This window comes from Cupressus sempervirens, chromosome 5 (assembly GCF_028749045.1).
Source record: "Cupressus sempervirens isolate cs-2001-9-10 chromosome 5, ASM2874904v1, whole genome shotgun sequence".
NCBI lineage: Eukaryota > Viridiplantae > Streptophyta > Pinopsida > Cupressales > Cupressaceae > Cupressus > Cupressus sempervirens.
This window is the reverse complement of record NC_143122.1, coordinates 983,821,621-983,837,393: the sequence shown is the minus strand read 5'-3', so window position 1 is coordinate 983,837,393 and position 15,773 is coordinate 983,821,621. Positions and strand designations below refer to the sequence as shown.

The following is a 15,773-nucleotide window of genomic DNA, read 5'->3' as shown; positions in this document are numbered from 1 at the left end:
TATTAAGTCCACAATGTTCAAAATACAATCTCTATTGAAAAATTAGGTTCCTCTGGACTACATGGTTTTGTTAGATCTAGATACACTCATCTACTTAAGCAAGTTAAATGAAATCCTCCTGTAGATAAGAAGACAATGACACACCTTCTTTTACTTCAGTTTCAAATAATTCCCGTTGTGTATGATTTTAAGATGGCTCAAAGTTGTCAAAAGTGTTTAACTATAATCTCTTGATTGGCACATTATCCTTTTCATCATCATTTCTCCTCACTATCTCTTCCACACTATCAACGTTTGCTGAACTCTAACTTGTCTCTTCATCATTCAATTCAGCCATGCTAGTGTTGTGATCTCTCCTAGTTCATACTCTCTGTTCTCTTCTTCTTGGTTTTGTTCTTGAACTTGTTGATTTCTTGATTTGCTTCCACCTCATGTGGCTAAATTTTACCATCCTCTGATTGTGCCTCTAAATCAATAATCTCAATCTCTTCATCTTGATGTTCTTTGTCCTGCTGGAGGGGAGAATCCACCTCTTGCCTTCGTCTTTGTCTTACTAACATTTGCCTTATGTCCTGGGATGTTGGAGGCTTCTCTTATGGCATCCATTGTGAGTGGAGCTGCAAAAATTTCCCTTCGTTGTGAGGACTTCTTTTGTTAGAGTGTAGTTTTTTGCCATCTCTAAAACTAACTCTATCCACTGATTTATAGGAGGGAAGACCGCTGCTTATGCGGTGCCACTCATAATGATCATCTTGATCACCTTGGATTGGTTGACTCCATACATTCTATCCCTTATAAAATTTCATGTCAAATGGCCCAAGATTGGTGTCTCCAATTTTCTCCCATGTAGAGGTGAAGTTGGATTGATGTGTCATTTCTTGTGTATCAGCTTTCAATTGTGCCAACCTTCGTGCCTCAGCACTTTCATCATTTCTAACTCCCTTTCCTATAGTTGCTTGCTCATTTCTTTCTTTCTCTCTTGTAGGTGGATCTTTCTTCTCCTCAACTTTGGCTATGGATTTGGATTTGGATTTTGGGTTCTCACCTCCTTTCTCCATGAATAATCTTGCCACAACAACCTCTAATCAGATTTGAACTCATTTTCATCAAACTTGGACTAAATTTTAAAGTTAATAGCTGTTTAAGTACCTAAAACCAGATCCTAGACAATTACATCATATTTTTAAAATTAGTGAATTAGAGGTCTAAATGGCTTAAACATTTAGGAATGTAGTCATTTTCTAATACTAGGCCTCATGTCACCTTTATCAATTTGGTTCTAATTCACTCTTAGTGGAAATGGAAAAGAGGACTAAGATTTGGAAAATGAATTGTGATATGGAATTATATAAATCTGGAAGTAATTGCAAACCACTGTTAACAGCAACAATAAAGTTGTTGGAGGTGAAGCTTCAAGAGCTTGATTGATTTTGTTCGATTCAGACCTTGGCACTTATTGGTGTTGATGGAAATTAAGCTCTAATTTGCTGGTAAGCACCCCAATTTGATTGTAAAAGCTTGAGACTAGAGTTTATTATTGGAAAATGCTTGAAATCTGAGTCCTCTTGTTGCAATCAGACCCCAATTTTCTTGAAAGCAGAACTTTTACACTAGTGAATGCCTGTAGGTGCATGGAATCAGAGTTCTAATGTTGGTAAATGCAAATAGGGTCTTTAATTTTTTGATGAATGCTGATAATTAGGGCCTAACTTGCTGGTAGACAGCTATAATCAGACCTTAAGTTGACGATGAATGCTGGTAATCAATTCATCTTCAACCCAAAAATTTGGAGGAGAAAGATGTGTATCAAATTGCATCATCTCCATTGTTTAGATCTGCCACAATATGATTGAAAAACTTCCAAAATCCTTGTCTTGATGGTTTGGATTTCTTAGATTTGCCTATAATTAGTTAGAAAAAACTATTTTGAAATGAATGAATGACTTTATTTATATAGAGATGGCCTCTTTGAGTGATTCTATCCTTGCAGTTTTAGAAAAATTTAATCATTATTATCAGACATTTAATAATCACTCTTATTTGCATTGAATTCGTAGTTTTATTAAATCTGGGCCTCTCTGTCATTTTAAAATCAAATTTAAACCCCCTTAATGTATCAAAGCTATCTATGTAGGCATCACATTATTAAATTTAGGCCTCTTCTAGTATCCTTAGGTTATTAGGGGGAATAAGAAAATATTTGCGTCATTTCTAGCATCCTTAGGTTATCAGTAAAATATTGATTTAATTGCCTGTTGTGGTTGCACTTAGGCACATTTTCACATTGTATCACATGATATTAAATAGTAAAGTATATGTTTAGAGATAATACAATTTGATCTTTTTGAGTCATTTTACGTAGATCTGTACTTATTGCACACTATTCTTATCACTGAAAAAGTCTATTAAAAAGTAGTTCTTTATTGAGGTCATCTACCTGTATCTTACTTAAAGAGTTGCTTCAGGAATTAGTTTGCCTGAATTGCATATTTCTGGAGTTCATGTAATACTAACATTTAAGAATAGAAACATAGCAGTTAAAACATGTAAAATTAAGACATAGTTTTATAAAGTTGTGACACATATAAAAATGTCAAAAATAACTTGGAATACAGACACATTTTATATTAGTATTCAGCTTCTTGTTGCCCATGAAAGGTGGGTCACACTTTTAAGTTTAACCAATGCATGCATAATACATCTTCTCTTTTCAATCTCACAATTTTTGGTCTTTTTTCACTGCACTCAATGTTGTACTTCCCCATAAAACGATCTTGGTAATTATTTGGCTTAGCAATTCAATGATGCTAAATCTCTATTGATTATAGCCTTGGTATCTATAATTATAAGACAGTTACCTGTAAGAGTTTATATATGTACTTATTAGATGTTAACAAATTTGCAATGATTTTCAGGCTACATTTTTTCAGTTTCACATATGAGTCAACGATTCCAAGAAAATATTTGAAATCTTCATCTATAGCCTAGGGATCCATGTTTTTCAGAAAATAACTTTCAAGATGTGAAGATGTGAAAGGAGAAGATTCCGTATTCAGAATTCAAATGCTGATTAAAATAGATTACTAGTAAAGTATTCCTTGGTTTTCGATGTTAGTAGTTCAATAATCTCTTTATTATTATGTTCAATAATCTCTTTATTAGTAGTTCCATCCCATACCCTACTTTGACATAAAATCTTGGCATATTATTAATGGGTCTTTACGACACTCAAAGGTTTGCATAATTAAATTGAAAAGAGATGTAATACCTCCATCCCACTTATTGGATTCTTCATTTAGAGAGATGTCCATTTTTTGCTCCTCCCATTTTGATTACAGTTTTAGTTTTGTAACTTGACATTGTGAGTCACATGTGTGAAATTTTGAGTGAATGATGTTGAAAATTGTTCATTGGAAATACAGGCACAACCCTGATGGAATGGAATACTGAAGAAACTAAAAGAAGAGATCAAAGAAAGAAAATGAAGAGATGAAGATGATGAGGTTAGCATACATTTTTTTCTTTTTAAATTCTAGTTATATTAGAATGCCATGATAAAATAGATTAGAGAATATTAATACATCAAATCATTTGCTATCCTTTATGCTATAAATTAGTATGAAGTCTCTTAATATGAATTGATCCATAGTTATACTTGAGAGAATGTTCATTGTAAAATAAGAGTTTTTAAACTTGATATTTTTAACATATACTTGATGTATAGATGCACCATTAAGTTTTCCATTATACACAACACGATTTATATATGAGAAAATTGTGAGACAGTTTGGCATAACTATATCCCCCACTAGTGATTGTGAACTAGATCATTCAGAGAATCACAACCAAATTCCAAATATTCCGTAACTAGTCAAGCCCATACTACCCTTGAGCCAATAGACAGTCTAGATCTACAAATAAAGTGTTTGTGTTTATCTTGCATAAGATTTGTAGGGTGGATTCATCAAAGAAGTTTCTCTCTTCACATATTCTATCAATATAGTTCTACAACTCACTGATAAAGAGTTTTGAAAATTCCTCACTTATGATAATTGATTCTTCCTCCACATTATTTATCTTAGCCAATTCAAAGTCATCCTTTTTACTATTCATGCATAGTAATAGATGTATTCAAAGTTGTAGATTTAGTTTGCTCTTGATGAGCCATGGTACTATTCTCACCTATATCTTTGCCCTCATCACTAGGCTGCAATATGTTTGTTTACTTTACAAATATGATATAGTGTCCATGCCTTGTGACACTTGAAACTAATCTGCACTTTTCTCATTTGGTTCTTACCCTTTTTAAAGACCCCGCAACTTGTAAGCCCATTGAAATTAGCTCATTTTTGGTTGTGTGCTTTTGGAATGTTTCAATTTTATGGTCAATCAATCTTTTGGAAACCCTATAAGCTATAGGTGATATAGCCCGTTCCTTCCAGAAAATGGCCAACAAGTCTAATAGAAGCTTATCATTGTCATTTAAGATTAAGGACATAATGATTTGCATACAAACTCTCACCTTGTCTGAACGATGCTTTTTAATTTTTTTTCAAGAAGCATTGAAACATTTTAAGAATACTTTTTTCACTCTTGAGTTTCAACACAATGATAAAGGATTGAGTTCTTGCCATAGTTTCTAAAATCTTAGCCCTCTCACCAAAAGTTAGGGCTTCAGTATCATGTAACCCATAAGGGCACTGCACTTTCACTTGTAGAGCCTTCCTTAGTATGTCATCAATATAGGGGGCTACATGAGCTTTTATTCTTACAATCTCATTGTAACAAGAAGCAACTGCAAGTCTTACTTCACACTAGTGTTCCAAAAACTTGTACAGAACCTAAGAGAGAGCATTGAGGGCTGCAAAGCCTAATTCAAAAGCTTCTACTCTGATTGGCCCACTTTGGACAAATATGTATCTAATGAACACCATCAGGAAATTTCAAACTCCAATTGTAGTCCCATTACATAGACTTAATTTCCTATTTCTTTTACTTTTTGCAAGTCTCCTAGTTGTTCACCATTGAATGTATCATTGAATGCTTTGAGTAAAAAATCACTTTTGTGATCTACCATTGTCTTCATTTTTTTTGTTAAATTGAAAGATGCTACCCCTGTTCTCCTAAATTTTAACAAACCCTTTTCATTCCATCATTAACTAGGACATTTTCTTGAACAATTGGTAGTGCTTTTTAAAAGAAGACTTCACAATCAGCTAATACCTGATTTTAGTAAGAAGTATTGAAACATATGAAAAATAATTTTTTTTCACACTAGAGATCCAACATAATATAAATGATCTAGCTCTTGCCATAGTTTCTCAAATCTTAGCCCTCTTTCCAAAATTAATGGCTTTCATATCATGTAACCCATGAAGGCTCTCCACAATCAACTATGAAACCTTCCTTAGTATGTCATCATTATAGGGGAGCTATAGGAGCTGTTATTCTTATGATCTCATTGTAACAAGAAGCAATTGCAAGTCTTACTTCTTCACACGGATGTTCCAAATACCTGTACCAAACCAAAGCACAAATGTTACAAAAGCTTGTACCAAACCAAAGAAATCAATGAGGGCTACAAGGCTCAATTTAGAAGCTAGCAATCTGGCTGGTCCACTTTGGACAAATATGAATCCAATTCCTCCGTGTTGCAGAGAAAACCATTGGGAAATTTCATGGACTCCAGTTGTAGTACCCTTATATAGAGTAAGTTTTTCTATTTCTTTTTCATTTTGCGAGTCCCTTAGCTATTCAACATTGAATGTACCATTGAATGGTTTGGAGAATAGTTCACTTTTCTGATCTGCCATTGTCCTCATTATTGTATATGAGCAATGTTAGTATGCTAATAGAAACCAAATTTAAATAAAACTTCTACAAACTAAACAAAATTCATAAACTTCAAGATAGACTAAGATGAGCTCTCAATTGAGAATATGAGCCATTAATGGACTCTCTCAATAAAAAGCTCTCTTGTTGAGTAGCTTTATCTAAATGGATAGGATGTATGCTCAATATGCTTCCAAAGGCTTCAATGGATGATTGTGGATTTTTGGTGTGGATAGATGGCTTTAGTATGGATTTGACTCTCAAAATAGCATTATAACTTTACTTCATGGATTGTGTTCTTTTGCAAAGGGGAAGGATCCAATTTATAGGCAAGAGGCTTGAGGGATTGAGGGCTAAGATGCAAGGATGGGAAAAAGCTCATGGAGGGCTTAGATTGCATGAGAGGAGAGCACATGGATTGTGCTTCCTTACAACCAATCAAGGAGTGACACATGTCACATGGTGAGAGGATGGAGGAAAGGGGAAGGATGAGTCAACAAAGGAGGCTCAAGGGATAAAATCTTCATAAAGATCCTTCATAATGACTTGTAAGACCAATAAAAGGGCTTGGAAGAGTCATTTATGGCCTAGTGGACTTTATAAAGTTTTGTGGTTGAAGATATTTGTGAGAGATACCATGAAATTCGAATTTGAGGGTTTAGGGAGGTTTTAAGCTTGCTTAGGGTTGTAAAAATGATTAGAGGAAGGGTTAGAGATGGCTTAGGACTAGGCAAGTGGATGGCAAGTGGATTGCAATTAATGAGGGTGGGTGAAGGAGGAGATATTTGTTAACTTTGGCTTGAGTTAGCAAGTCTTAACCCATGTTTAGGGAATGTGACAAGGTTAGGAGGGGATTAGGATTGGGGTTAAAGACATCTTCTAGAAGAGTCTAAGCTTTGGATGAGGATGAAGACTTTCTAGAAGAGTTTAGAACTTCCTAGGATAAGATTTTATGAAATAAATAAAGTTTTATTTATTTCAAGGGTTTGGGTTGAGGAGATATTTATTAAAATATTTTTAATAAACATGAGGATTAATATTTAATCTTGATTAAATATTTTGAGTTGGGATTAGGGGTAGGAAATGATGAGATTAGCCTTTAATCGAAATTAAAGAAGGATTAGAAGATTTTGGAAGAGGTTATTGGTCTTAAGGAAATTGGCCAACTTTTGGGAAAAAAAAAAAAATTATTTATTTTGAGATTTTTGGTCAATTTATTAATTAAATAATTAATAAATAAGAAAATAATGTTTAAATAAGATTTAAACATTTTTGGGAGGGATTTCTTAATTAAATATTTTAAATTAAGATAAAGGGATTTAATGACATAAAAATAAATAAATAAATTAATAAATGATGATGTCATCAGGACTTTTTTAGAAAATAAAAATACTTTATTTTCTAAAGGTTTTTAGGTGTCTACAATTATATTTTTTCCAAACTAAAGGATGCTACCCCTTTTCTGTTCAAAATTCTAACAAACTTTTGTCAACACATTAACAACCAGGCCATTTCTGTGAACAATATATTTGTTGTGCTCGCAATCAATGTCCCTTACTAATGTTTTTTATCCTAATTGTATAAATTGAGTCTTTTCTTGTGAACCATATTGAATTAAAGGATGCTTTTCCTTGAACATGGTTGTTATGATTTTAGTAGATGTATAAACTATCAGTGTTGGAGCTCTATTTCTCATGTATAAACAGAAACCCTACTACAAACTTGGTGATAGAGAAAGTGCTATTAAGGAGTGGTTAAAAGGCTTGGCAGTGATTTGATTTTGATCAATCAAGTACACTTCATGTGTCTAGACTTTGTCTACTCAAAATTTAGCTCTTGTTTATGGCCTATTATTATTATGAGCTTTATAAGTTTATATAGTTCATTTCTTTGTTAAAAATTGCTATTACATTTTGGTTTTCTTTGTGTTGTACATAATCCAAATTAAACCCATTTATTTCTTATTTCAAGGCCGCATCAGCCTTATGCTTGAAAAAAGAAGAGGAAGCCTCATGTTATAAGAGTAGAACCACAAGAGCCATAGGAGAATGTTGAAGATAGTGACGATGTGCTATTAGCATCATGACTATCTTTGGCATTCTCCTATGGCTCATAAGGGAGATCAGCTAGCGAAGATTCTCTATTAGCTTTTAATACGCTTCATAGATGAGATTCATTACTACACTCGGGAATGGGCTCATCTTCAATCTTCTGAAGATTGAAGATGAGCCTATTCTCGAGTGTAGTAATGAATCTCAAAGCTCCTTTAGCCCGAGCATATCATGTCCTTCAGACAATCTTTCTGAAGCTGCATCAACATTGTCTGAAGATTGAAGATGAGCCTATTCTCGAGTGTAGTAATGAATCTCAAAGCTCCTTTAGCCCGAGCATATCATGTCCTTCAGACAATCTTTCTGAAGCTGCATCAACATTGTATCCTTTAGGTGTTTGATTCTTTATTATTCTACAGAACAATTCTTATGGTTTAAGGTTTTTAGCATCAATTTGTAATTTTAGTCAGAAATCTCTATATATCTTTTCTTGCCAGACATGGTTGCTTAGTTTTTATGTAAATGTTTTTGCTTTTGCAGCTTGGACTTGAATTCACCACCAATGTTCTTTATACTCAGCCAACAATATATTTGTACCCAGTGTAGTGCATTGTAATGGTATTGTTCATACAATATTGATGTTTACTCAAGAAGATTATTTTTATGTAGTTTTATTTGCCAAGTTTCCTTGTCAGATTGATTTTGAGCTGGTGATAAAATCTAATTTGACATTATTTGATTGGTTTGATTGGTAATTGCTCTATATTATGCATTAATGGTAGTCCATGTTCAGAGAATGTAATCCCATCTTTGTTATATGAATAGAGTTCACATAAGAGATGTTGGTATGGTTTTTATAGAGTAGGTTAACAACTCTATCTTCTGAATTCTTTCTTGTAAATGGACATTTAGATATGGTGATATTAATGAAGGATCTATATTGGTCAATATGATTGTGTTTGAACATATATGCAAAGGAAGTAATCAAAGCAATTAAGAAACACATTGCCAATAAGAATCCTAAGATCCAGATTCTTTCTCTGACGGTTAGTATTGAATAATATTATAAATTTCTCTGATGTATGAAGGATTTTTAAGAGTGGCCAATGAACTTTACTATTGAACCAATAGGATTTTGTAGAATAGACCAGACTTTCCAGATGTTGTCTACAGAATAACAAAGTAGATTTTATGTTTTTTAAGCATGAATCGTTTGTTATTGCATATTAAAATGTGATTGCCCACCTCAGTTTGCTACATTTGTAGATGCTTTAAGGCTTTCCAGAAAACAACAATAATTATGTTACAGTTGCTCAAGTATATTCAACAGTAAGGTTATTTTAAGGTTTTTATTTTCACACAGGCGATTTTTTTCTTCTGTTTTTAAATTTTTTTGAAGATAGCATGGTTCAATACATGTTGTTTTCTTTACTTAGTAACTTTATTGTACACGATTGTGTTAAAGGAGGCTTTCTATTTTGTTTAGCTATGGTTGTGCACTTTGTTGGCGTTAGTAAACAATTTTTCCCACATATATTCATATGTAAAAATAGAGGAAAAGCATGTAAACTAACAAATGAATTCCTATAGAAGTGATTGAGGAATTCTCTGCTTGATATTTCTTCACTGAAAATAGGCGCAACTACCTTTATTGCAATGAGATTTTTGATCTATAACTCAATAGAAAGACCTTTCAAGGAAAACAATCTGCTGACGATGTTGAATCAACTTATTTTATCTCATCAATACAAAATAAACTTTAATTGAAAAGAACCACTCGATTTTAATTATCAAAATGATCCACATGTTTGAAAATTAAAACTACGAGTAGGCAAATGGATAAAACTAATTCCTCACAGCATCCAAGTATGAATTGGCAACTTCAAAATAAGTAACAGACACAGCTAAAAGCTTAAACAGTGTCTTCAGAAACACCAATTTAAATAGGCAGATAATAGTATCCACTTACAAAGCTTTTAACCATACATCAAACTGTAGAGTTTCATTGTATCTGCAGAAATTCTGAAATGTTACTTCTAACTTGAGAATCATAAACAAAAATAGTTTTGTCTATCGATCTGTTGGAGAATTCTAATCCTTCTACATACTAATTATTACATATATATAGGCATGGGGTTGGACCAATGCCAAAATTACCCTGCTAGGAGTTAATTGTTTTTTGCCAAAGTAACTGATAACTGAAATGCAAGAAACATGAAATTGAAAAGAAAAAGAAACCAAATGATTAAGTATTACCACATGTCTGATTAGATAACGCTGTCCCTTGTTGCCACTCCTTTCGCCATCTTCCACATTTTGTAGGTAGTTGAAAAGGCCGAGATAACAGATTGATGCGGCAAACTGATGTAGGCGAACCTTTGCTTCCATATTTCTTTCATCTTCTTCAATTTGGCAACCTTTTCCTCATGCATCTCCAAATGTTTCAGATTAATGATCAACATAGCCTCTGTATGCGCCACGTTGGAAAAGTCCTGCTTAGCTGGTGTCTTTTTGTCTTGTCACTCTTGAAACTTCTTCTGAACTTCTTTGATTATTACTTCTTCTCTTTCCATGAACTGTTTGGCAAACCACTTAAGATCATTTTGAATGATCTGATGTATGACCCTAAGCTCTTGCAATGCTTCTTTGATTTCAGTTACTCCTTGTGTAAGTGCCTCATTTCTCCATTCAATGCAATATTTGATGACATACAGGGTCTTTTCATCTAGACCAGCTACAAGACATTCGACCTGGAATTTCTATAGGCCAAGCTCTTGCACGTCTTCCAACCACATCACCACTTTTACCCAGTTGTTCTTTTCCTTTTCATATCCCTCATTACTTGATTCCACCTTTTTGGTAATGTTTGCTATTTCCTTTGAAGCATGATCCAAGTGATTTATGTGTTTCACGGTATCATGTAGTACATCCTGAACCCATTCACCTGCTACTTTGGCTACTGCTTTGCACTTATGCAGATTCTCCAATGATTGTTGATTGGTCGCAGAGGATACATCAATAATGGCTAACATCTCACGGATTGGCTTTGCTTCAGGGTGCAAGATAGCGTTAATGTATTGCGCCATACTTTTTATTGTTTCCTTCATTTCTTTCTTATCTTGCCCATCTTTCCATACTCTGTGCGCAATCTTCTTATTAGAAACTTCAAAGAATTCCATGTCTACTTCGCGGTTCCCTTTTCCCAAATCAACCTTTGTTATTTGGAAGTCCTGTGGCACTACGGAATCACAAGAGCTTCCCTCTGTTGGTGTAGCTATCTCTGCTGCCCATCGACCTGAACTTTTGTCAAAATTGATCCTTGCTTCGGTCCCTGCTTTTTTCACTTTAGGTGCCTTACCAAGGCACTTACTGACCAGGTCGTCAATAGGCATAGATATTGGGACTATGCTCCTTTTCTTTTCCATTGATGTCTCCAGCCATTTAGGCGTAGCTTGATCTTTTACAGTAGCAGGGGAACATTTAACTAAGGAGAGATTGCTTTCCTGGTTCTCGGTAGCCATTTGCAAATTCTGGGACTCAGATACATTATCTGCCATAGATAAGTCTTCTGCTATCTCCAAGTCTACGGTTATGGTGTTCTTGCTTTTGATGGCTGAGGCCTTCTTTGTGTTTGAGCGGGTTACTCTCCTTCCTTTTGGAGTTTCTCCTTGAACTTGAAGTTGAATTGTCTTAGGAATTGCTTCAACTTCAACTTTAGCTAGACCTGCAACAGAATCAGGAACACCTCGATTAGTTTGCTTCCTAGCAGTCCTTTTATCTTCGCTTTTTGAAAATTTCCCAGAAAGATCTGGAGTAGCCATGGCCTTTAACTTTATCCACTTGGCAGTTCTAGCTATTACATCCATGGTATGGGAATAAACATCATTTTCTTCCTTCTTTTCCTAATCAATTTTGGGAATGGGCATGTATTCAATTTGGTCGATGTAAAACTGATCCAACACTTCTTCAGAGTCATCATCTTTTATCCCATAAGTATCCAACTCCACATTAAACATAGTGATCTGTTTAATGGTTAAACGATACCACAGTCTTTTCTTTACTTCAAGTTCATTAAGGCAATTTTCCTAAAAATCCTCTAATTGTGGGGAGTGAACCAAGAATATCGCATTCTTAACATGGTTTCTGATAAAGTCGGTGTAGTCAAAATCTAACCGGGAAATGAAAGGTTCAAAGCATAAGTGGGCTAATGATTTTACTAACAATATGACTTCTTTCAGACTAGGGCACCTATAGTGTCCAATATCAATTGGGAAGAATGTTGAAGATGATCTTTTTGAAATCTGGAAGGACTCAATCATGGAAACAAATTGCCTACACATCTCAGATAACACTATAGAATCTGAACAATAACGTGGCAGCTTTAAAGGTTCATTAGAAAAACTACCCACTCTGATAAATGTAAATCTGGGAAATTGAATATAATAGCAGCCATAGATTTGTACCACTTGCATAGCTTCTTCTGTCATCCTATCATTCTCCTGGCCTCGGAGTTCAAATACCAATTTCCCTAGAAAGACATCATTGACCCTCTTGAACTCTTTGCATATTGTGGCTTCTTGAAGATCGCCGTAATATTGGTAAATGGGTATGTCATTAACCAAAGGTGCATGTGGAAGATAGTCCCATTCCTTTGATGCAGCTAAGATGTAAATTAGATAAGAAAACAAGAAAAATGGGCCATAGTCGTTAACAACCATTAAACCCCTATGCAAGTTTTCTGCTATGAGATCAGACCAATCAATGAATTTAACCCCTTCTACAATCTTCTGTATGAAAAAGTACATCCAGGATTCCCAGTGGAATGCATGCTCATTTCCTTTGACCCTATTCAACAAAAGAACCATGTCTGCAATTTCTTTTATTAAATGATCAATAGTCAATGGCTTGGGTAGTCTTGAACCTCCCTCTGCTAGTTTCAAAAGCCATGACTGAGCTATCTTGTTATCATAGCTATTTTTGTTTTCGGCATACAGGTGCTCGACTTCTTCAAAAGTCCATGGCTCATAAGGTTCCTTGTGGGGAATTCTAAAGGCTGAATGGACACTGGTTCTATTGATTCTAACAATCACTTCCTCTGAGGCTTTTTTGATACATCCAGAAATAGGGTCATAATGGCTTGCACATTCAAGGACGAGTTTCGGATATGTGATAGCAGCGGGAAAAGCAACGGCTTCTAGTAATCCACTATCAACTAACCTCTGATAAATGGGGATTGACTGGGTATTCTTGGCTCGTTCAATTAATTCAGATAAAGTTTTGTTTACCATGAATGTGTCATGAATTTCAGGCAGGGAACTGAGCAAAGAAGGTTTCTCTAGCTTAGGCAATTTTGGGCGGAAAAGCGTCATGACTGCTAATAAAGGCAGGCTTTACAATATATGGCTTGAAATACCTCAAAACAAAGCAAACACAATTTGAAATGCAAAGAGGTATGAAGATGTACTTATAGTTTAACAAAGACAAAGCCTGCTACTCGCCCTTCTTACCCGACAATACTGGGAATTTCTTCGAAGAAAATGGAATGAGCAGAAAAGGGTTAAAATGAATGCATTTAAGGAAAGAATTGTGTGGAAGATCGCAAGAATAGATTTGGCAAGTAAGTGCACTAATTACCCACTCATGCGTCATGGATTTTAAAAGATGTCGTGTGTGCTTTGTTTTAACTACTATATCAAATCTGCACGTATGTTGCTATGTTAGGTGATCATGACATGACAATTTTATCCTTCAACCAAATCTTGCCGTAACCAAACACGTACTGCCTTAAATCTTTTCATTCATAACTTTGCATGTTTGGGAAATGTTGCACTGTGACCCATCTTGATTTGGTTTGAAGATTTAAAACCTACATACAACTTTTAGTTAGCGTGCAACATTGACACTGAAGTTGAAGTTGAAGAATTGGGTGACCGGGTTTCAACTTCGACTTCAAACTTAAACTAGGACCAACTCGAGGAAAGAGATTGGGTTAGACACACAAAGACTAAGGCGGAGCTGAACTTGAAGTGGAGGTAAACTAAAACTTCAAGACAAAAAGAAACTTTGGACTAAAAGATAGAAGGGTGCGAGAAAAGATATAAGCACTAACAGTTGGATTCAAAGTAATTTATCTTGTACTATCTTTCTGATTTACTGAAAGAGTTGGCATGCTTCTTGATATCTGTTTGTAGGAACTAGAATTTGGGGGTTTACCAGGCAACAGTTCCAATAAGATTGTTGGTATAAAAAACAAGGTTTGTTTTAACCATTAAAAACTGGTTTTACCCATCTTATTTAAGACATGTGGGATCTTATCAAGTTTTATTGCCACACTGCTTTCTTTTAAACTTTTGTGTTTTATGGTGTCTTCATTATTGCAATTAAGAGTCAACTTCTGATTCAAAAGGATTAATCTACATTAGAATGTAGTAGACTATGGCATATATTCCCTTTTAGCATTGATGGTAGTGAAAGGTATTATCTATGATATATGTGAGGTGCTCTGGAGATGTATCTATCTATATTTATGGATATCACCAAAGAAAATTTAACATATGTGCAACATAAAATACAATCTAAATTTCTTTGCTTTGAGGGTGTCAACAGGAAGTGAGCCTAATGTTGCTGAAGAAATTGGTTGTAGCTGGTATTGGGGAACGACCTGTCGTATTTATCACTCACAGGTTGTCTTGAAGTCTCATTTTTAGTATATAGATATTCTCCTGATTTATGTTCTCATTGTATTTTTAATTTGCATTCTTGTTGTGTCAGGTGGTGCTCTATATCTACTAGAATGTGATAGTAATGCTTGCTTGGCCTCAGCTCTTGATTAGCTCTTTTTCTGGTTACTCACAAATAGGTAATTTGCCAAAAAAATGTAGAAAGTTCAAAATAGAGTAGGTTGCTGGGCAAAACTTGTTTGTGTGGCAATTATAAGTGAATATTTGAAAGAAATTTACAAAGGTTAAAGACACTTTTTAGAGTGTTACTGTTAATTGCCATGGACAAGTATACTATATGTAAATTCTAGTATGGTAATGTTGATTTTGTAATTCTCAATCCTGGTAGTATGCTCCTACTGCATATATGAATTAATGTGGTAATGAGTAGACTTTCCAGCATTTATATTACACTCAATATTAGAAGTTTGCACACCTTTAAGATTTGATTTTGTTCTAAATATTGGGAGTAAACTGAACCTAGTGATCCACCTAAACCATGAAACCCATTGTTGGTCAGTCTTCCTATTTCTTGAAGGATAGTGGGAAGGTCCAATGCTGGTAACACAAGATGTAAAAGTAGAGCTTTGTAAATAGAAAATTATTAATGTAGAATATTTAATGAATGTTTATGGGAAGGTCCAATCCCGAAAATAACACAAGTTGTAAAAGTAGAATTTGTAAACAGAAAACAATTAATATAGAATTATAATTTGGAATTGTAGGTTCATATTTATTAAGTTTTCTCTTTGGAATGAGATAGAAGAAGATTCAAAATATATTAGTTTGTAACATTATTTGGATAAAACGTTGGGATGACTGATATGTGCCTAAGTTCAAGTTTAATGAAACTTTGTCAATGACATACCCATAACATACAATTATCATTGCGAATCCAATGCCATCATATTGACATGAGCAGGTACTGATGTCAATGTGTTAAAGATTTCCAACATCTTTTGTTGAATAAAAGCTTGAAAAGTGCTCAAGTGCAAGATGTTGCACATTGGTGTTTTGACTCTTAAATCAAAGTCTCTGGTCAAACTCATCATTGGTTACTTCTGAAATTGGGCCTGCATTTAGTACAGAGTTAATAAATTGGAAGAACTAAAACATTAGAACAGAACAACAGTATTTGGAAGAACTAAAAATTTAGAAAGGTAGTAGAGAA

At 34.4% G+C, this 15,773-nt stretch overlaps 1 protein-coding gene across 5 annotated transcripts in view; it reads left to right on the top strand.

The window, feature by feature from the left end:
• Window positions 1-15,049, top strand: part of LOC149559227 (uncharacterized protein At2g39910-like) — an 87,430-nt gene extending 72,381 nt beyond the window's left edge. For 2 of the 5 annotated variants that reach the window (XM_089833154.1, XM_089833151.1), the window contains 2 exons: window positions 14,490-14,566; window positions 14,655-15,049. In XM_089833154.1, coding sequence (XP_089689280.1) covers window positions 14,490-14,566; window positions 14,655-14,682 — 105 coding nt within the window. In that variant the 3' untranslated portion in view covers window positions 14,683-15,049. Of the gene's footprint in view, window positions 1-3,422; window positions 3,504-7,491; window positions 7,797-8,423; window positions 8,566-14,489; window positions 14,567-14,654 lie in introns of those variants that run through there. The other 3 variants (XR_016365129.1, XR_016365128.1, XR_016365127.1) reach the window with 3 other exon arrangements.
• Window positions 15,050-15,773: the final 724 nt, after the last annotated feature.